Source organism: Dasypus novemcinctus, chromosome 3, assembly GCF_030445035.2.
Source record: "Dasypus novemcinctus isolate mDasNov1 chromosome 3, mDasNov1.1.hap2, whole genome shotgun sequence".
Lineage (NCBI taxonomy): Eukaryota > Metazoa > Chordata > Mammalia > Cingulata > Dasypodidae > Dasypus > Dasypus novemcinctus.
In genome coordinates, this window is record NC_080675.1 from 124,754,467 (window position 1) to 124,775,588 (window position 21,122).

At 37.8% G+C, this 21,122-nt stretch overlaps 1 protein-coding gene across 10 annotated transcripts in view; it reads left to right on the forward strand.

Moving 5' to 3' along the window:
- The window catches only part of GABPB1 (GA binding protein transcription factor subunit beta 1), a 103,033-nt gene extending 94,542 nt beyond the window's left edge, over positions 1-8,491 (forward strand). For 8 of the 10 annotated variants that reach the window (XM_058294210.2, XM_004471549.4, XM_058294211.2 and 5 more), the window contains exons 8-9: positions 781-896; positions 6,999-8,491. In XM_058294210.2, coding sequence (XP_058150193.1) covers positions 781-896; positions 6,999-7,151 — 269 coding nt within the window. In that variant the 3' untranslated portion in view covers positions 7,152-8,491. Of the gene's footprint in view, positions 1-780; positions 916-5,937; positions 6,144-6,998 lie in introns of all 10 variants that reach the window. The other 2 variants (XR_009185103.2, XM_023592609.3) reach the window with 2 other exon arrangements.
- The last annotated feature ends 12,631 nt before the right edge of the window (positions 8,492-21,122 follow it).

Genomic DNA, 21,122 nt, shown 5'->3' on the forward strand with positions numbered 1-21,122 from the left:
TGCAAAGTGAAAACTGCCATATATAGATGTAAATTTTATGTTTTCATTTCTATAAACAGCTACTACAAATTGGGGCAAAATCTAACAACCCATGGGAAAAACAAGATTAGGTTATGGACAGGCAGTTCACAGAATGAACAAATATATATCCATGTAATAGAATATTAAGCAGCTGAACAAAGGGAAGTTCTCTGTATATTGATACAGAGAGATCCTCTAGATAAATGGAGTGATCAAAGCAAGAGCAGTGCAATGGACCTACATACTTGGACTACCTTTTGTATAAGAAAGGGAGAAAAATGAGAATATATGTATAAGACCAACATATAAGAAACTAATAAAAATGGTTATATATGTTAGCTGGGGTAAAAGTGAAGCCTCTCAAAGTATTTTTAAGTGTTGTGTTGATTTTTGAGCCATATAAATGAATATATTCTCTGTTAGGAATTTCAGAAATTAAAATGGGTAGGTCTAGGGAGCAGATGTAGCTCAAGTAGTTGAATGCACGCTTCCCACGTAAGAGGTCCTGGGTTTAATCCTGGTAACTCCTAAAAAAAAAAAAAAAAGGGCTCATCTTTCAGTAATAAATAGATTATAGTAAGAAAGAAGGAAGGTAAAGAAGACAAATATGAATAGCCTAATAAAAAGTAAATCAATGTTTTGAATATATTTTTTGGAACATATTCATTTGAAATCACTTGTGTCAAATATGGTAAGACTAATTATGTCAAGAATAAACCTATCTGAAAATGAAGTAATATGTACATGTTTTCATTTCAGTATTAACAGTACCAGCTACAGACATTGCTGAAGAAACTGTTATAAGTGAAGAACCACCAGCTAAGAGACAATGTATCGAAATAATTGAAAACCGGGTGGAATCTGCAGAAATAGAAGTAAGGAGTCTTTTACCCGGTGTGTTTTGCTGCAGTCGTCCAAAATAAATTCAATTTGCTTTTATTTTATTTTATTTTTGTCTTTCATATTTATTGCTGAAAGTGTTATTTTGATACAGAATGAAGGTGCATAGTATTATCATTTTGTCTAATTTTTTGCCTTATGCATATAGCAAGCCCCCAATAAATAAATATTGAATGAATGAATGAATGAGTGAAGAATTTGTTTATAACAAAGTTTGTCGTCATGGTAACATTGGAATGTCTTTGGTTTTTACACTCCATCCTTTATTTTCTATTAAACTTACATATATCCATTCTCACAAATCACTAAAGAAAAATGTCACTGTATATGAGTAAAACTTTTTTCTTTCAAAACTGAAATGCAGATGCCAAATTGAGCTAGGGGATCCTCTTAAAGAAGGCTGATGTTGTCAAATGGGTTGTTCTTTAAAAAATGTTTTAAACATACCAAGTTTAGACTAGCTGTTGATAGGATTTAAGTTTTTTTCTCCTTTCCCATACCAGTTTGTAAAGTAGTCTGTAAATGTAACTAAACTATACTTACCTCATTTCCCCCCCACATTACTGTAAATAAAATTAGGTTGCTCAAACTTGATACCAGTTTAAATAAAATGAGAAAAAAAAATTATTCTAGAATAACTTTGAAAGAGCAACTGCAAGATAAAGAGCATTGGACTAGAAGTCAAATGAGCTGTGTTTGAATCCTACCTCTTGCTCCTGTTAATTTTGAGGCACCCCATCTTCTCTTTGAGCTTCAGTTTTCTTTTCTCTCAAATTGGAATTTAGAATAACAAAATCTGCTTTTTGAGGTTTTTACAGGAATTTAAAAAGTTATACTCATTTATACACATATTCATAATGTCTGATATATGTGTATGATGAATGTTGATGAATATTTAGTAATTCTTTTTAAAGGCTCTAGTTATCTTAGGAAAGGTTTTTAAAAAACTCTCTAAAAGGCGTCATAAATCTTAATGTTTAGAAATGAGCCTAATTAGAAATATCCTTGCTCAAATTCATTTAAATATAAGACCTGTACATCTTTGATCACAATCACAAATAATATATTATTGAGTTAAAAAAGAACCTAATTCATGGTTTAACCTGAAAGTTTGGTAAAATTATGACTTAATAGGTTATTGATGATGTGTGTAGTTTTATTTCTTCAAAATTGAAATTGAAATTCAGGCTGTTGAAATTCTTATTCACGAATGATTTACTTCACTAAACAGTATCAGTATACTTACTATTTAATAAATCTTTACTAGCTTGTCTTTCTGATATGTGAAATCTTTAGGCACTTTTTATGCACTTTTCTGTTTTATCTAATAAACTACACTTAAATTATTTTGAATTTTTATTAAACATAGCTTATTCAATTTAACAAATTATATTTTTAAAACAATGCATATACAGCCTGTACTTTTACTTACCCAATGACCAATGAAAGTTGCTGTTTTTCTCAAAGTTCAGCCTATATATATAGTTTTTCAGAGATCAGGGAGAAATAATCTCAAATAACAGGAAAGTGTTAGTTGAGGTATATAAATTAAGACTAAGGAGATAGAACTTTAGGCTGATGGATTTTTAGCTTGCTATGAAGGCTGGTTTTTCATTTTTTTTGTTTTTAGTAATTAGAGCTTTCTAGGGATAGAAATCTTTTTCTCCATCACTGGAGATGTTCCAAGCCAAGGTTGCATGACCTCTTAGGGCTATTACAAGGAGCTCTTGACGCATACAGTGAGGACAGATGGTAAAAGCAAACTGGGATATAGAATGAAGAGATGGCCTCCAGTGTTTTGTCAAACTTGATAATTATTTCCTTGTACTACATGTGGTGCTTCTTTTGAATTTATTTTCTCAGGTCACCAATAGAGCTCTTATGGGAGCAGACTTTTATACTCCTTTCTGAGTGACAGGTTGGCCACTAACCCTAAAAGTTTTTCTAAAGCCATGGTTCCCAACTGGGGTGCTTGTGACCTCCAAAGGATATTTGTTAATGTCTGGAGACAGTTTTGATTGTCACGACTAGGGGGATGTCCCTGGCATTTTGTGAGTAGAGCCCAGGGATACTCTTAAACATCCTACAAGGAACAGGACAGCCCTTCGCAATAAAATTATCTGGTCCAAAAATCACAGTAATGCTGAGATTGAGAAACCCTGCTCAAAAGGAATTTAAAAATTAACTCTTTATATAGAATCTGTAATGTTTGGGTTTGTTCTGTGTTTGTTCACAATCACCAGAGTGACTCTGTAAAGAAGGTACTAAGAAGCTATTTTATACCATATTTTTCTGTAGTCATATGTCTTTTTGATAAGTTTTTCCTCTGGTGTAGGCAAACTTTTTCTGTGAAGGGCCAAACGGTAAATCTTTTCAACTTTGCTGGCCGTATAATCTTGCAACAGCCCAGCTCTGTCATTGTATCAGGAAAGCAGCCATTAACAATTCAGAGATGAATAGGCCTGACTGTTTGAATACATCTTTTTAAAAACAGGACCGTATTTGGCCTGTGACAATTACAAAATTAATGTTTTCACAAAGCAGACACAGCTCATAAACCCTGCCCAGTTTCTTTCTTTTTAAAACATTTAGTGATTAGGAATATAGGTCTGGAATCAGATTTAGGTTTGAATTTTATAATTATCTGATAGTGTGACCTTGGACAAATTATTTAACCTTTCAAGGCTTGACTTCCCCATCAGTAAAATGGGGGAAATAATACCTATGATTTAAAGTTGTAAGGATTAAATGAAAATGCATGTGAAGGACTAGTATTCAATAGCTGGCATACAGAAAGTTAGTTGCTGTAATTATGCTTTTAAAATTTATATGAAGATATGGTAGAAGATAAATCACGATAGTGATTTTATTGCATTTATACTAACTAAAGCAAAATATAAATTTGAATATTAGAAAATTAAATATTAAAGATGAAATTGTTAAAGCTAATTGCTGCTAACTAAAATAGAATTCAAGAATATTATTTGAACATTAATAAAGCAAACTCAAGAGGAGTAGATGTGGCTCAGTCAGTTGAACCTTCCATTTCCCACATGGGAGGTTCCCAGTTTTGGTTCATGGTGCCTCCTGAAAGACCAAAAAAATGAACAAGAAGCAAAGCAAGTGAGAAAGCCAACTCAGCAAAGCCCATGTGGCTCAGTGGTTGAGTGCTGGCTTCCCACATACAAGGTCCCAGGTTCAATCCCCAGCCCCCTGTACCTTAAAAAACAAAACAAAACAAAACAAGTCTATTCTTTCTCTATTGTTTCATTGCCTAATCTAATAGTATTATATTGTTTGGGTCTGGATTTGTAGCATAAGGTAAATATTTTCCTTGTTGACACCAAATCTTGATTATCATCAGAATTTCTTTTTCTTGGAATTCTTCAATGTTAGACTATTAAGGGACAAATACTTTAGTATTACATAATAAGTAGCTTAAGTGTGTTTGTTTAAAAATATCAAAATCCTTTTTGTTGTGGTTTTATTGCAAAAGGTCAGAGTCCGTAGGATGGCATTTTTGTTCAAATGTCAGTCTGCTGCAGCTTTCATATATGAAGTAACTAAAGTACTTTGCATTTAGGAAATGTCTAGCATATAGTATGTGTTCACTAAACATTTGACAAATTTAGAAACAAAGGATCCCTTTGAGTAAAATAAGTTAGATTTTCCACTGTTCAGAGATTTTTATTTGCTTAAAAAGTGTGATGGCAAAGAGATTCTCTCCCCAAATACCTGTATTCCTGAGCAGTAGGTAAAAAAGATGAAAACAAAAACCTCTATTATAATGTTAAGTATGCTTTTAGGCTTAAGAAATATATTCAGAGACCAGCACTAGGGATCTTTGCCTCAGATTGAACAAATTTAGCTAAAAATGCAATGTAAAAGGAGCCTTTTCTTGGTCCTAATTGGCAGAAGGGAACTATCTTCATTTATATGAAAATATCTTCTACTTCTTGAAATTAAAATATGCAGTAAGGAAAATAGAGTTAAACTATATTCAGTGTTAGACTATTTACCTTACTAGCTTTTCATCTTCTGAAATAATTGTGAATTCCTTGCTGGTAATGTTTGTATTTCTAAATGCTAATAAATAGCTAATATTAGAAAATGCTTTAGAGCAGGGGTTCTTAACCAGAGGTCCACAGACCCCCAAGGGGTCCGTGGAAAGATTTCAGGGGTTCTGTGAGCTTGAACTGAAAAAAATCAACTTCTTATCTTTATTTTCTCTGACCTCTAACAGAAATCTAGCATTTCCTTCACTTATGAATGTATGTAATAAATAATAAATTTATGAATGTATTCATTTCACCTGACTGGCAGAGGGGTCCGTGGAAGAAAAAGGGTTAAGAACCCCTGTCTTAGAGTTACTCTGTTTCAGTATTTCCTGCCAATCGAGCAAATTTCTATCGATATTCAATACTTTTGCTATCAAAGGATCTTATTTCTTAATACATGTATAATTTTAAAACATTTTCTGCGTGGCTACAAGTGCTTCTGCCAGAGGTAGGATCTAGCTCCCAAGGAAGCAGCACCCAGTGCCTTCATAGTTCACTGCCAGAACTATGGAATTGATTGCTTACACAAGTCTTACCTCCTGGGTCTCCCTTCTGACTTGTTCCTGCTCTGTTGTCTTGCCTGGAGTTAGGGTAGGGGGCTAAAGAGAGGGTGGCAGGGGTTTAGGGGAGGCAGCAGGATAGTATCTGGGCATGTTTAAATTGGAGATGAGAAGCACTCCTTTCTTCTACTTGTACATTTTATGTAATTTGGAAGATTTAGGGAATACTTAGATAACCAATCACTCTCATAGCTGTTGAGCCCACAGGAAAAATAAATGTCTGATTTAATTTCATTCCCATTGTGGGGAAGGGAGTGGGATTAGGGAAAGGCAGGGGGATTATATATACTCCTCCTTGGCCATATGGATAGTGAAGGGGAAGGAATCTTTTGATATTCACAATGGGCTAGTGTCAAAGAGGCACTGGATATGATCCTCATATTGTCCCTCTTCTCCAGCAGGGTGCTCACCATTCACCTTCAGTTTCCTCTGTTCAACTCTTGTCCACGTGAACCTGGCCCTTCTTGTTGATTAACAGTCCTCCCCAACCCTCACTAAGAGGTCCTGGGCCTCTGTAATGAGGTCGCTTCACTCCTAAGACTGTGGAGCCTTCTCTTGACTTGGGCCTTTGCAGGTTGATCTTTTGTCCATGTGCCCACCAGAGGTATGGGAAAGGGTTCTTTGAAATGTTTTCACTTGTTGTTTTTCCTAGGATAACTGAAGAAGGGGCAGAGTGAGGAAGAGGAGAATTCCATTCTCATTGGACTTTATTTGTGTTTCATCTCTCAATTTATTGAGGGATTTAATACATATATTTTATACCTATATAATTTTAATGGATCTCAGTAGAGAATTCAGATATTTTATTGGTGTGTAAAATGGTATGATTTAGGAAACACTAATCCTGACCAACACTCTTCATTTTAAAGGTGAGGAATCTTGCTTGCTATCATAGAGGAAGATAGTTTTTAAAACAGTAATATTAGAAGCCCGTAAACCTTCCTTACTGTGTTACTTTGGGGAAGCTGTATCAATTTTTCTCACCTGTAAAATGGCATAATATGTATCTTAGAGGCTTGTTATTGGAAATCACCTAGTTTAATTGTACAATAGGTGATCAATAAATATTGTTTTATAATTGTTTCCTTTAGAGAAAAGCATCACAAATATGGTTAAGAAGAACTAGTGCTGTGTATTTCCTTCCTTAAAACTCTTCACTAGTTTTTGTAATAAGTATAAAAATACAGATACCCACTTTGGGTTCATTCTCTAAGTCTTATTTCTAATTCAGAAGTAATTTTCTTGGCCAGAAACATATCTTTGTCTTATAGTGCAGAGCCCAAAATTAAGGGTTTCATTTATTTTATTATTGTATTGGTTGAAAGGGCAGTGTGTCCAGGAAACATTAATAGGGTGTCTGCTTCAACTACAGCAAGTTTTTTATTTGAAGGGTACATGCTTGTATGTGTTAATAATGTATTGATGCAAAAATTGAAAAAAAACCTTTTTTTTTAATTAGGAGAGAGAAGCTCTTCAGAAACAGCTGGATGAAGCAAACCGAGAAGCACAAAAATACCGACAGCAGCTTCTAAAGAAAGAGCAGGAAGCAGAAGCCTACAGACAGAAATTAGAAGCTATGACTCGTCTTCAGACTAATAAAGAAGCTGTTTAATTGAAATGAACATGCAGTTTGATTTTTACTTTTGGTCAAGAAAGAATACAATTTTGAACTGTACACAATATGAGTACAGTCATGGAAATACAGGATAATAGAAGAGACTACAGATTGATAATTGGACTTAAGCCATGAGCTCTGAATTCTTGTAACATAAAACATTAGAAGTTGTGAAATGTATTTAAAACTGAATTCTGTAAATAGTTTTTGTTTTTTTACCGTTCCAAATGAGATGATAAAGATTGTTAAAGAGATCCAAAAACACAATAAACCACTGTTTTTGTGAATTTTTTTGATTTTAGTATGAACCTTAATTTCTCAGAAACAGAACAGTTTTAAGGGTGAGCATTGTTGATTAGACCAAATGTTGTATAATAATTATGTGGTGGACTGATGCTGGAATTCCCCGTGTAGGGATAAACTTCTGTATGAAGAGAAGACTTCTCCTAGGAAATCTTTGTACAGCTTTAAGTTGTCTCAGATTCTCTGAAAACATTTTTTAGAAAGCAAAACTTTTATATTTGTTCCATTTCCGCTATACCCAAGTAGATTTACATGTATATGAAGCAAATATTTTTAAAATTTTCTGTTTGTACATATTATGCATGTTTTATAATTTCAAAATGCATCAACTTGCATTTCTGACAAAGATAATGAAAATTATTAGGGAAAAAAAGCCTTTTATTCTATAGGTCATTGAAATTAAGCAAGCTAGCAGCCAGTTTTATTTGAATGACAGTGTTCTTGGAAGAAGCGCTTACAGGATAACTTGAATTTGCAAAATCTATGCTTTTTTGAAAATTTCATAGTGGGGACGTTAAACTATTCTGTGCCTTCCATCATGATTTCCACATGAAAGCACTTTAAGGCACTGGATTTTAAGATAATGTTTTTGGAAAACTCGATGCATATGAGTTTCTGAAATATTTCATGAACTCATCCCCCTCCCCCTCCAGGAAATTATTCTTACAGAAAAAATTGTTTTTGTATGTAGAACAATAACTTTTTGTACTACAGTGACGCTATAGATGTATCCAACATAACTTTTATTTTTTTCTTGTAAAAGCTGTATGTCTGTGCTGTGACTTGCTCTCATCACAATATTGTTAAATTCCACAATGTATGGATGTTAAACTCTGACATACTGTTCATTCTTTTTTTGTAAAACAACCTCAAGCCCTTTTTTCTTGCTTTATTTTTAAAATGTTTTATTGCTTTATGAAAATGTTTAATCCTAAAACCCCTCTAGATTACTATACTGTATAAAGAAGCAATTACCCTTAAAACTGTACTCTGGCCTACTTTTCTATTTTACAATTAAATATCTTTTCCACATACGTTCAGTGTAGACTTATATTTTGACCACATTTTTTTGATAACATTAAAAATTATATTCTACTGTGTACTTGAGCTATATATCACCATATGAAAATGTTATATATTCTTCACACTGTGTCTTAAAAATCCCTGAGGTAACTTAATGGATCTATTCATTCCTTTCTCTCACTGGAGTTACCAGTATAGTTGCCAATGTAATAAAAGGATCTGTGAACCATCAGACTGAGAGTTGCTATTTGGAAGCTCTTAAAAAGATTTTAGGACAAATTTAAGAACACTATAAGGAGGAAAAAACTTTTTCTGTTTTTCAGTAAATATGACCTGTATTATAAGTGACCTAAAACCATAGGTTTTACAAATGTCAGGCCACATTTTTAGTAGCACTAAGTTACCACTTTTACAGTTCTGAAGAATCAGTAGAGAATGTCTGTGTTTGATTTCTTCAGGTGCATTTGTGGATTTGCTGTTGGGGGCAGGGGGGGGAGTGCTGCCATAGCAGTTGGATACTTGACATAGGTAGGCACTGTTGGAGCATAGAAGAGCCAGTGTCCACACCAGAGTGCAGCCGTTCTAAACTTTTGCTCCCAGACCGCAAAGGTCCTGAAGAGCCTTGGGACAGTGCTTTAAACAAGCTTCTCAAAGCTAACTTAATAGTGACTTTTTTTGACTCTCCTGTTCTGCTAGAGACTTTATCTGGTGCAAGTAAGAATTTGATCTCTTAACAGCAGTAACAAAAACTGGCATAAGTGGGAAATGAGTGGGAGAAAATAATTGGTAGTTAAAAGGAGTAAGTAGTAATAGGTAGACAGTTCAGAATCTTTGGGAAAGTCCACCTGTATAATTCCTCAATCATCTACACCTGATTGTACTGTGAAATTAAAACCTAAGGCGAGTTTATATAATTAAAACTTTAAAAAAAATTTTTTTTTTTTTACCTTCTTTCACGTTTTCAGGTCTGCTGGTGGAAAAGCTTTGCATTCTAATTGATTTAACACTTCTCTATGCACAGTCCCTGATCTTCTAGGGTTATAAAATCTAGGTTGGGGCTATGATGTTTTCAGAGCGCTTCAAGTGCTGTGCTCCTCAATCATTTTTCATTCATTACTACTTTTTGTTTATATCTTATTTACTTCCAAAAAGGCCTTGCTCTGTTATTTGTTTTATTGGCTTTTGGGAGTTATTTTCTTACGTTAGTTTTTTTATATAAATGGCAGAAGAATATTCTCTTACTCTGCCACTGGATTGCTCTATTTTTTTTCTCTCTCTCCCCTTCCTCCTCTTCCCCCCAGTTGTCTGCTCTCTGTGTCCATTCCCTGTGTGTTCTTCTGTGACCGCTGCTATCCTTATCAGTGGCAACAGGAATCTGTTTCTTTTTGTTGCCTCGTCTTGTTGTGTCAGCTCTCCCTGTGGGGGGCACCACTCCTGCAGGCTGCACTTTCTTTCGCTCTGGGCGGCTCTCCTTACAGGGCGCACTCCTTGTGCTTGGGGCTCCCCTACGCAGGGACACCCCTGCGTGGCATGGCACTCCTTGCGCGCATCAGCACTGCTAGTGGACCAGCTCCACATGGGTCAAGGAGGCCTGGAGTTTGAACTGCAGACCTTCCATGTGGTAGGTGGACGCCCTATCCACTGGGCCAAGTCTGCTTCCCAGCTCTGTTCCTTTATGGTGGTGGAGGGTTGGGAGTTGGGGAGATACCTTCTGTGACACTTAAAAAAAAAAATTAGAGAATGGAATAAATGTGAAATCCCATGTAATTATACTTGTTTATAAAGAAAAGATCTATATATGTGTGCGTTTATCTAAAACACTGCTAATGAAACTCTATGCCAGTATATGTGTTTCTTCAACATGGTTATGATGTTACTGAAAATTAGAAGAAGCAATTGGACATAACAGGAATAGATGAGTTTGATAGAAATGTTCATGGGTGCTTTATGCTGGTATGACTGATTTTTCCCGATTTACGCTATCCAGAGTTTCTTCCTGATAAAATCTATAAAGTAAGTTTTTTTTGTATGTGTGTGCTTTAATGCCTGGAAGACCTTGAGATCTTAATACATACAAAATACATCAATAAGAAAAACCTTTTCGGTTAAAAACCACAAAACAATTGTAGGTACCTTTATGCCCATATGGTTATGTTCCCAAAGCATTGGCACTCAGGTTTCTATAGCAAATAGAGAAAAAATTATTTTCTATTCATCTAGCTTCTACTGAATAAATAACTCCTTCCATCATGTCAGACCAACTTAGGAATGGACTAACTGATAGAGTTGTTGTTTCACCGAGTACTATTTACTGTCCTTGGGCTTCATTACAGATAACTGGTCTGTTGTAGTCTTGAATGATGTTCGCTATTTGCTTTCTCTGTGTTAAATGAGAACACCTTGATGTCCATGGGATTCAGTTTGACGTAAGTTCTCTCAAATTCATTTTCAGATTACTCTCTGTAACCTGTGATGAAAAACAGTGTCATCACTGGAAAAAGGTCATATATATTTCTGGTTCCAAATAAAAAAATTTATATCAATATTCTCGTGGCTTATTTAATAAATTTTTTCATTTGTAGTTAGATAGGCTTATAGGCTTGATTATTTTGATACTCTGAGCTCCTTTAAAAATATTTCACTTTATCCAATGGTAAATATTGAATGTAATTTGAATACAATTCCAGGGCTCTTCAATTTTAGATAAATTTTATAAACAAAAACAAAAAAAAAAACAAAAACTACCATTTGCTTCCTAGAAAAATTTTTACCTGAACTCAGATTCTGTAGGCCATTTTTTTTTTCTATCTGGTTGTGTTATCGTCTTTTTGGAGCATAGCTTTGCCACGGGCGCACAGGAGCCTGTGCCTCTCTGCACGGTGCAGGTCCGGGACAACTTTTTTCTTTTTCTTTTTTACCAGGAGGTCTTGAGGATCAAACCCAGTCCTCCATATGGTAAACAGGAGCTCAATTGCTTGAGCCACAACCACTTCCCTTGTTGGCCATTTTTTAATAATTGGGGGAGTGGACATGGGTCAAGCAGTTGGGCGCCTGCCTCTGACGTGAAAGGTCCCAGGTTTGGTTCCTGGTGCCTCCTAAAGAAGACAAGCAGACACAATGAGCAGAGATAATGAGCAGACACAATAAGCAGACACAGTGAGCAGACAACAAGCAGACAAGGGAGCCCATCTTGGGGCGAGAAATAAATTCATAAAAAGAATTGCTTACTCAGTTTTTAATATAATATGCATGGTTGACATGTTTTCTACATACATAAATACATAGTACTTTATAATACAATGCCGGCCTTACTATTGATTAATTACATGGATTATAATTTTTACTTTTATGAATTACTTAAATACCTTCTTGACTTTTCTGTAAGAAAATTATTATATATTTTTGTGTGTCAGTTAAGTATTCGTTTTTCTATTTTTATGATTATTCTTGATGTCACCATTACAAAGCAATTACTCAATTACTCAATTTAAATTTGAATTACTCAATTTAAACTTGAATTACTCAAGTTTAAATTGCATTCACTTTGCTATAGAAAAGTGTCGTCTATTAGGAAAGCCCACACTTGAGTAAACCTTGTACCTACAGTCTTTCTTAAATCCTGCCTGTCAACTCCACTTCTTAACATTTCTACCCAGTATCACAAAGACTGCATCGAACCCTGAAGCATATAAGTGTTCACTGACTTGTTAGCTACAATTCAATATATCTAAAGGAAAACTTTAAAACATACAGGATATGATAAACATCCATGTTCTCAAATTTAATAAATCTTAAGTTTGCCTTCTTTGCTTCAAATACTTTAAGAAACAGAATGCTACAGATAAAGTCTATTTGTTCCCTCCTTCCTAAAAGACAAACACTTCCCTGAAGTGGAGATGTTTTTTCCTATCTATATTTTTATGCTTTTACTACATGCTAGGATTGATAAGTTTATTGTAGACTTTTGTGTGGTTCTTAAACTTTACTGAAGATATCATACTATAAGTGTATTATTCTGCATATTGATTTTGTTCAGTTCAACAGTATTTAAGTCATTCGTTTTAATTGCATAAAATTACATAAGAATATGCCATAATTTATCCTTTTTTTCTATTTACAGCTATGTCACTTCCTTTTTTTTTTTTGCTATTACAAACAGTGCTGTGATAAACAGCCTTGAATATCTCCTTACATATGTGTGCTAAGTTTCTCCAAGTTATATATACCTAGGAACTGAATTGCTGGGTATAAGGTAATCAGCTTACTAGATATTGTCAAATTGCTTTCTAACGTAGCTGTGAATAGTGATCTAAGGTAGCTGTGATCTCACCAACCTGTGATATTGTCACAATTTAAATTTTTGCCAACCTACCACATTGGTGTGAAGTGATTTCTCATTATTTCCCTTGTTACTAGTAAGATTGCACCTGTTTTCCTCTTGTTTCTTGTCCTTTGGGGTTTATTCTTCTGTGAATTGCTATTTCATGGCTGATTTTTTTTTTTTAAGATTTATTTATTTATTTAACTCCGCCCCCCCCCCCCCCCCCCCGCCCCCGGTTGTCTGTTCTCTGTGTCTATTTGCTGCGTCTTGTTTCTTTTGTCCGCTTCTGTCATTGGCACGGGAAGTGTGGGCGGCGCCATTCCTGGGCAGGCTGCACTTTCTTTCACACTGGGCGGCTCTCCTTACGGGGTGCACTCCCTGCGCATGGGGCTCCCCTACTCGGGGGACACCCTACGTGGCAGGGCACTCCTTGCACACATCAGCACTGCGCATGGGCCAGCTCCACACGGGTCAAGGAGGCCCGGGGTTTGAACCGCAGACCTCCCATGTGGCAGACGGATGCTCTAACCACTGGGCCAAGTCCGTTTCCTTTTTTTTTTATTGAGTAGTTTTTCTTATTGATTTGTTGAAGTTTTATATTTTTCTTGGAACTAATCTTTTGCTGGGTGCCTGATTTGCAAATATTGTCTCCTACTCTCTAATTTTTAAAACTTTGTTTATATTGTCTCAGTTAATTCACATTTACTGAATGCTTACTCTGTGCAACCCTCCATGTTATACTGATAGAGAAATCCAAGAAATGATATATAAGCCTAGCATCTAAGCAGCCTATAATTAAAGGTGGAATGAAACTTTAATTTACAACCTGAACCTTTTTCTCTTTTAGTTCATTACCTCCTTTTTGACGATGTATGCTTTTCCCAGATAATTATTGAGGGATATATTTGCTTTTCATTCTTAGCATTTTTTTAAGGTTTATTTATAGTATTTTTTAATCACAACACCCTTCTGGAGATGGTGCCTTCGTCTGTCTGCTTGCTGTGTCTGCTCATCTTCTCTAGGAGTCATAGGGAACCAAACCCAGGACCTCCCACATGGGAGGCAAGTGCCCAACTGCCCAAGTCCCATCTGCTCCCTGCTGGCTGCACCATCTGCTGGCTGCGGCATCTCTCCTTTTTGGTGTCTGCTTGTGGGGATTGCATCTGCTGGTTGTGACGTCTGCTCATCTTTAGGAGGCACTGGGAACTGAGCTCAGGACCTCCCATGTGGGAGGCACATGCCCAACTGCTTAAGCCACATCTGCTTCCGTAACATCTTTTTAAAGTGTATTAACCACCTAATACACTTTTTCAATTCTTGCTCTTTTTTTTTTTGATATTTTATAGTTGTGTATTTTGAACTATATTTGAAAGGACAGTGTGTGTTTGGATTATTGCAGATGATGTTTAGTAAAGAGTTTGGGGACATTTAGCAAAACCTCTAAAAATTAGACTTAAACTTACTCTAGTCCCTTGACACTTCAGGTCGGGAATCTTAAGAACCTTGAGAGTTGCAGATGACAGAGCTGAAAGGGCATCTCGGTGTAGCAGAAGGAGCTTGGGTGTTGGGTCAGATGGCTGGGGGTTCAATTTCTGGCGCCTTCAATTATCTTGTGTAATTTTGGCCAAATATTTTTGTTTCCTTGAGACTTATTTTCTCATTCATAGAAGATGGCTTTCCCTACATTGTGAAGATTGAATCGAATAATATATATGAAAAGTTCAAGGTATAGTACTCAGACCTAGTAAACATTAAATTTATTTTGAGGAAATATGTAGAACAGGCAGAGTGCTATTGAGGGCAGTCATCTGGCTCTACCCTTTCCCTATTGGCAAAAAGGTGTGGTTTTCTCCTGTCCTAAGACAGTATGTCTGCCAGCTCTATCATTATGGTGCACTTCCCATGTGACACCTCCAAAAGTTCCCCTGTTCAAGTCCTTAAGTAGCTTTTTTTTTTTTTTTTTTTTCAGGTACTGGGGCTGGGGATTGAACCCCGGACCTCTTATGTGAGAAGCTGCTGCTCACCACTGAGCCTCTTTGGCCAGAGTTGTTTTTTTTTCATTTGTTTGCTTGTTGTTTGTTTTTGTTTTTCCTAAGGAGGCACCAGAAACTGAACCAGGACCTCCCATATGGGCAGAAGGAGCTCAGCCCCTTGAGGCATATCTGCTCTCCCGCATGTATACTCTTAAACCTAATTACTCTTTGTAGAGCTGTCTCTTCCTCGGAGGAAGCTGGACTTCTTTTTCCCTCCTGTCATGTAATCTCTCCTAGACCGCAGCTTACATCTGTACCACATCTGAACCTAGTGCTTATTCCGTTACACCATATCAATGATATGGGCCCAAAAATCCCCTTTCAATGCATGGTTGAAAATGAAACCAATTCCTCAATTCTAGGCAACAAACGGATGACAAACGGCAACAAACAGCAACAAACTAGCTCCTTGTCTTAATCCCTAGTAAATCCTTCTCTTTTTCTTTGCCACAGTAGCACCCCCAATAGCACCCCTTCATTGACAGCTGACACAGTTCCACCCACCCCACTCCCATTTATCAGCCAAGTACAGTACTTCAAGATACATACCACCAACTTCTTTTATTTTCCTAAATTCAGTTTTAAGTAGGAAGATGGATCAAACGTGGAAGACTTCACACCTCAATTCTTCTAAGCGGAACTTGATAAAACATTTCAAACAGCTAGTAAAAAGCATGTCATTGTTACTAGAACTTTAAGGTAAAATTCTTTTTTATCTGTTCAACCTCCCCTTAAAAATGGAAAGAAACCACTCATTGTCACCATGTGTGGAGAGATGGAGAAACACGAATACAAAATGACACCATCTTTCTGGAAGGCATTTTGTAAAATGGATCAAAACCGAAGTCAGATCTTGTCACTCCTTTCCTCAGATACTTTCATGGCTCCCTTTCCTACTCAGAGTAAATGTTCACTGCTTACCATGGCTTAAAATGCCCTATAAAAATCTTACCCAACCCCCTCCATTACTTTTCGACCCCCTGCCCTCTTACCCTCCTTCTCTGTTACTGAGCTCCAGGCAGAGTGATTTCCTTGCTGTTCCTAAGAGAAGCCCGCAGTCATCTCCCCACCTCTGCTCTTACTTTTCCCTCTGCCTAGAGCACTCTTCCTCGGGATACCTCTCACCTCCCTTTTCTCAAATGTCACCCTCTCAGTGAGGTCTTTTCTGACTCATCTTCCCCGTGCACCCTTTATTCCCCTTCCCTGCTGTGTTCCCCCACTGCATGTACCGGCTTTTGACATATGTGTGTTCTTTGTTTATTTTCCATCTACCCCATTAGAATGTAAGCACGAAGGGAGTTCACCCTTGTATCTTCAGCACCCACAGCAATGCCTGGCCCTGCTCAAGGAAATTACCTGACAAATATCTGCTGAATGAATGTCAGCTCTGGTTCTCTGGGTGGTGGTGTTTTTTGCTTTCTCCTTTTTGTGTATCAGAGTTGCTCATTTTTCTAGATAAAATTTGTTTTTTGTTTTTTAAAGAATGAAAAATATTCATTTTCTCTGTTTTCTAGATAGGGAAATAGATGAAATAATTTCTCCATGTAGGGTTTCTCAACCTCGGCACTATTGACATTTTGGGCTGGATAATTTTTTGTTGTGGGGTCTGTCCTGTGCACTGTAGGGGGTTTAACAGCACCCCTGGCCTCGACGGCCAAGATGTCAGCAACACCTCCAGGTGGCAACCAAAAACGTCTCCAGGTTTGCCAAATGGCCTCTGAACCAGCTTCTGGGAAAGGCTTGCTATGCTGACTCTTCATCCACCCAGGAAGAGATCCAAAGGGTTCCACGGAGGCTGATTTTGGTGTCACCTGCATGGGTATTGCTTCTGTGAATGGACCTATCCCTTTAGGGGGGTCATGGCCCTGAATCCAAAGCTTAGGAATTGGGGGTGCATTGATGTGCACTAGGACAGAAGAGACATAGGTGTCATTTGTGTGTGAATCAGCCATCATTCAGCTCAGGAAAAAAATAAACCTGTTTTTGGAATGTCTTTTTTTTTTTTTTTTTTTAAGTGGGAAAATCCTGCTGCTGAACCCTGTTGCATTCAGTTCAGCAGCTAGGAATGAGGAAGCAAATGAGACTGATTACTTACCAGCTGGAACACAGGAACAACACAGGACTTAAGAAATGAGGTGGGAGAGTGGGGTTTTGTGTTCATTGAATGAAAGGGAAGGTTTAAATTCCAAGGTGAAAGATTTAGGTTTGATAAACACAGTATTTCTAGGTAGTCTTGCTTCTGTGGGGGAGAAGAGCAATGGGGATAACATGGTGAAAGAGTAAGAAAATGTATTCTAGTAGTTATGTATAAAGTAGATTAGAATAGAATTAGGGGGAAGTGGATTTGGCTCAATGGATAGAGCATCTGCCTACCACATGCGAGGTCCAGAGTTCAAACCCAGGGCCTCCTGACCTGTGTGGTGAACTGACCCATTCGCAGTGCTGATGTGTGCAAGGAGTGCCGTGCCACGTGGGGGTGTCCCCCCGTGTAGGGAAGCCCCATGTGCAAGGAGTACGCCCTGTAAAGAGAGCCGCCCTGCACGAAAAAAAAAAGTGCAGCCTGCCCAGGAGTGGCGCCACAAACACAGAGAGCTGACACAGCAAGATGATGTAACAAAAAAAGAGACACAGATTCCCAGTGCCACTGACAAGAATACAAGTGGACAAAGAGGAACACACAGTGAATGTGGGGGGGTGGGCATGGAAAGGGAGAGGAAAGAAGAAAAAAAAAAGAATAGAATGAGGAGGAAAGACAACTCACTCTTGTATTTTAAGCATGTAATAATGAAGACCTGTTTGGGGGCTGTCAAATTATACCTCTAGTACCCTAGTATGGACCACCAGTACCTTTGGATGTCTGGCTACTAAATTGCTTTCCCATTCTAGCTTTCTCCTTAGCTCAAATCTCTATCCTAAAGCTCAAGTGGATGCTACTCTTATGGAATTTACAGTCTCACAATTGGGGGAAACTGGCCTTAAAACAATTTTTTAAATTGCAATGTACAAAGGGCTATGGGGGTGGGGGGAGAGTGGTACATGAAAAGAGCAGGGGGTGGTAATGCAAAATGTACCCTGGGGAGGTCAAGAAAAACACCGGGAGAGGTCTTAAGCTGAACTTGGAGGAACACATTTTAGACTTGAGACAATACAGTCCCTGAGGTGAGAAAGAACTTGGCCCCCTGGAGAAACCAAAAGAGAGCCCGGGTGGTGCTGGCAGCGAACAGGGTGTGCGGAGCAGGCGAGGTGGTGAGGAAGGGCTGAGGCAGGCTGGGTCTGACCAGGTAAGGTCTTGAAGACCATTTTAAGGTTACATTTCTTTCTGACTGCAGTTTTCAAAAATTGATTTTATTTGTAATAGGTAATAAATGCTCATGGGTGAAAGTTAAAAAATTATTAAAAGGCATACTGTAGGGAAGCTGATGTGGCTCAAGTGATAAGGCCTCTGCCTACCATATGGGAGGACCCAGTTGGATTCCTGGGGCTTCCTGGTGAGAAAGAAGAGAAAGCATGCCTGCACTGTGAGCCAGGGCCTGTGCAGTGAGCCAGTGCCCGCACAAGTGAGTCACGCAGCAAGACGATGACACAGCAAAAGAGAGACAAAGGGGAGAGTCAAGGCAAAGCGCAGCAGACACCAGGAACTGAGGTGGCACAATTGACAGGGAACCTCTCTCCACATCAGAGGTCCCCAGGATGGAATTCTGGTGTATCCTAGAGGAGGAAGATGAGAAGACAGAAAAGAGAACTAGATATAGAAGATCACACGGTGAATGGACACAGACAGCAAAAGCAGCAGGGAAGGGACAGGAGAGAAATGAAAACTAAAAAAAAGGCATACTGTAGCATGATTTGTCTGTAAACCTACAGCCTCTCTAAGAACAAAAAATTTAGAAATAAAAAAAAAAAGGCAAACCATGAAAAGTCCCTTCCCACATTTGCCTAAGTCCTATTTCAGGTAACCACCATTATTAATTCCTTACTAAAATTCCAGTGTTTCTCTCTGCACAAGCAAACAAATACATGGTATATTCTCATTTTTTCTCCTGTTTTACACACCAAAGGGGTGTACCATACACAGTGTTCTGTGCCTTGCTTTTTCACTTACTATAGCCTGGAACTATTCATTCCTTTGAAGTACTGCATTGTATGGAGGAAATTATGGCATAATTAGTCTCCTAGCAATGGACATTAAGTTTTTTCCAATCTTTTGCCATAACAAATAGTGCTGCAAAGAATAACCTTTTACACATGTCATTTCACACGTATGTAAGGACATCCCAAAGTGAAATAGCTGGGTCAAAAAGCATGTACACTTGCAGTTTTGAGACAGATGGCCAAAATGATCTCCCACCACCAAGGTATGAGAGTTCCTGCTTCCCTTGAGTCTTGCCCATAGCATGTATTATCAAAGATTGGGATTTCGGCAATTCTGATAAATAAGAAATGGTAGTGTAACTGGATTTTGTCTAGGTTCTTGACTATGCTGCAGAAATGAATTTCAAGAGCACATCAGGTGAGTTAGGCCAGTAATTTATTCAGGTAGGGAGGGAAGAAAAATGGGAGGAAAAAACAGATCATGGGTCCCAGGTACAGAGGACGGGACTGAAAAGTGATAAAGCAGGCTGATTTACAGACTACCATTTCCCATTATAAATTATAAATGCGCAGGTTTTACTTGTGTGGCCATCATGGCAGGGAAGAAATGGCGAGAGCAGGGTGCAGAGAGCAAGAACAGGCACATGGATCAGCACCAGAACAAGCACCAGGACAGAGGGAAGGCAAGAGAGAAAAAGAGCTTGGTGCATTTATTTATTTATTTATTTATTTATTTAGATTTATTTATTTCTCTCTGCTTCCCCCCTCCCCCCCCCCCGCCCGTGTTGTCTGCTTTCTGTGTCCATTTGCTGTGTGTTCTTCAGTGCCCACTTGCATTCTTGTCAGGCAGCACCAGGAATCTCTCTTTTTGTTGCGTCATCTTGCTGCATCAGCCCTCCCTGCGCATGGCGCCACTCCTGGGTGGGCTGCACTTTTTTCGCATGGGGCGGCACTCCTTGTGCATAGGGAATCCCTACGCAGGGCACCCCTGTATGGCATGCACTCCTTGCGCACAGCGGCACTGTGTATGGGCCAGCTCACCACACAGTTCAGGAGGCCCCGGGTATCGAATCCTGGACCTCCTATATGGGAGGACTTGAGCCACATCCACTTCCTGATGCTTGCTTTTTAAACCATTAATTATTCCATCCTTTTGCTAATGGCAGGGGAGGAGTTCCAGCTGTTTGTTCTTTTTATTGATTACTCCACCAGGAGGGCCCAATTATAAAGTCCTTGAGGAATATCTGGGGCTTCTCCTGGCTTCTGGGGGGAAATCTTGTTCTGAATTGCAGAATCTTGTGTGAGGGCGGAGGGGTTGGGGTCTTCCAGCAGCCATCTTGGGGTTGTTGATATCCACAAGGACTCTTTGCCAGGTTCCAGATTCATCTATTGATTTCCTATCTTTTACTAGCGGGCTTCAGTAGTTTGTACATTTAAACTGATTTTCTCAATTTTGGGTTTTCTATTTACATTTCTTCAACTTCTCTTACTATCTTTTATCCATTTTTCTATTGGGTTTGCTGGGCTTTTGCATCTGATTTAGAATTTCTACATATATTAAAGACATTAGCCCTTTGTGCTATGACTTGCAATTTTTTTCTCTCAGTTTGTCATATATTTAAAAAAAAAATCTGTCGTGTGTGTGTGTATGTTTGATGTGGTTGAATTTACAGTTTCTGGCTATTGAATCATAGTTAGAAATACCATCCTCCCTCTGAGGTTGTCCAGGAATGTTCCTAAAGTTTTCATGGAGTAATTTTATATTTTTATTTTTTACATTGAAATCTTGGACCTTTATGGGATGTATCCAGTTGCATGGTGTGAGGAAGGGATTAAATTTATTGTTTTTCCAGATTATTCCTCCTTGTTCCAGCACAATTTATTATACAGTCTTTTTCCCTCTGACTTGAGATGCTGTCTTTATCATTTACTAAATTCCTGTACACATTTGAATTTATTTCTAGTCTTTTTTTATGTTTACTCATATATCGGTATCACATTATTTTAGTTATTGAGGTTTCATAGTATATTTTCATACTTTCTTGGTAGGTATAGAATCTTATTACTCATCTTTTACAGATCTTACCTTATTATTGTAGTTTAATGATTTTTTCATAAGAACTTTAAAACCAGGGCCTGAATTCCAAAATGTAACACCCATTACCTGTTGGTATTTTACTGGAATTGTGTTAAATT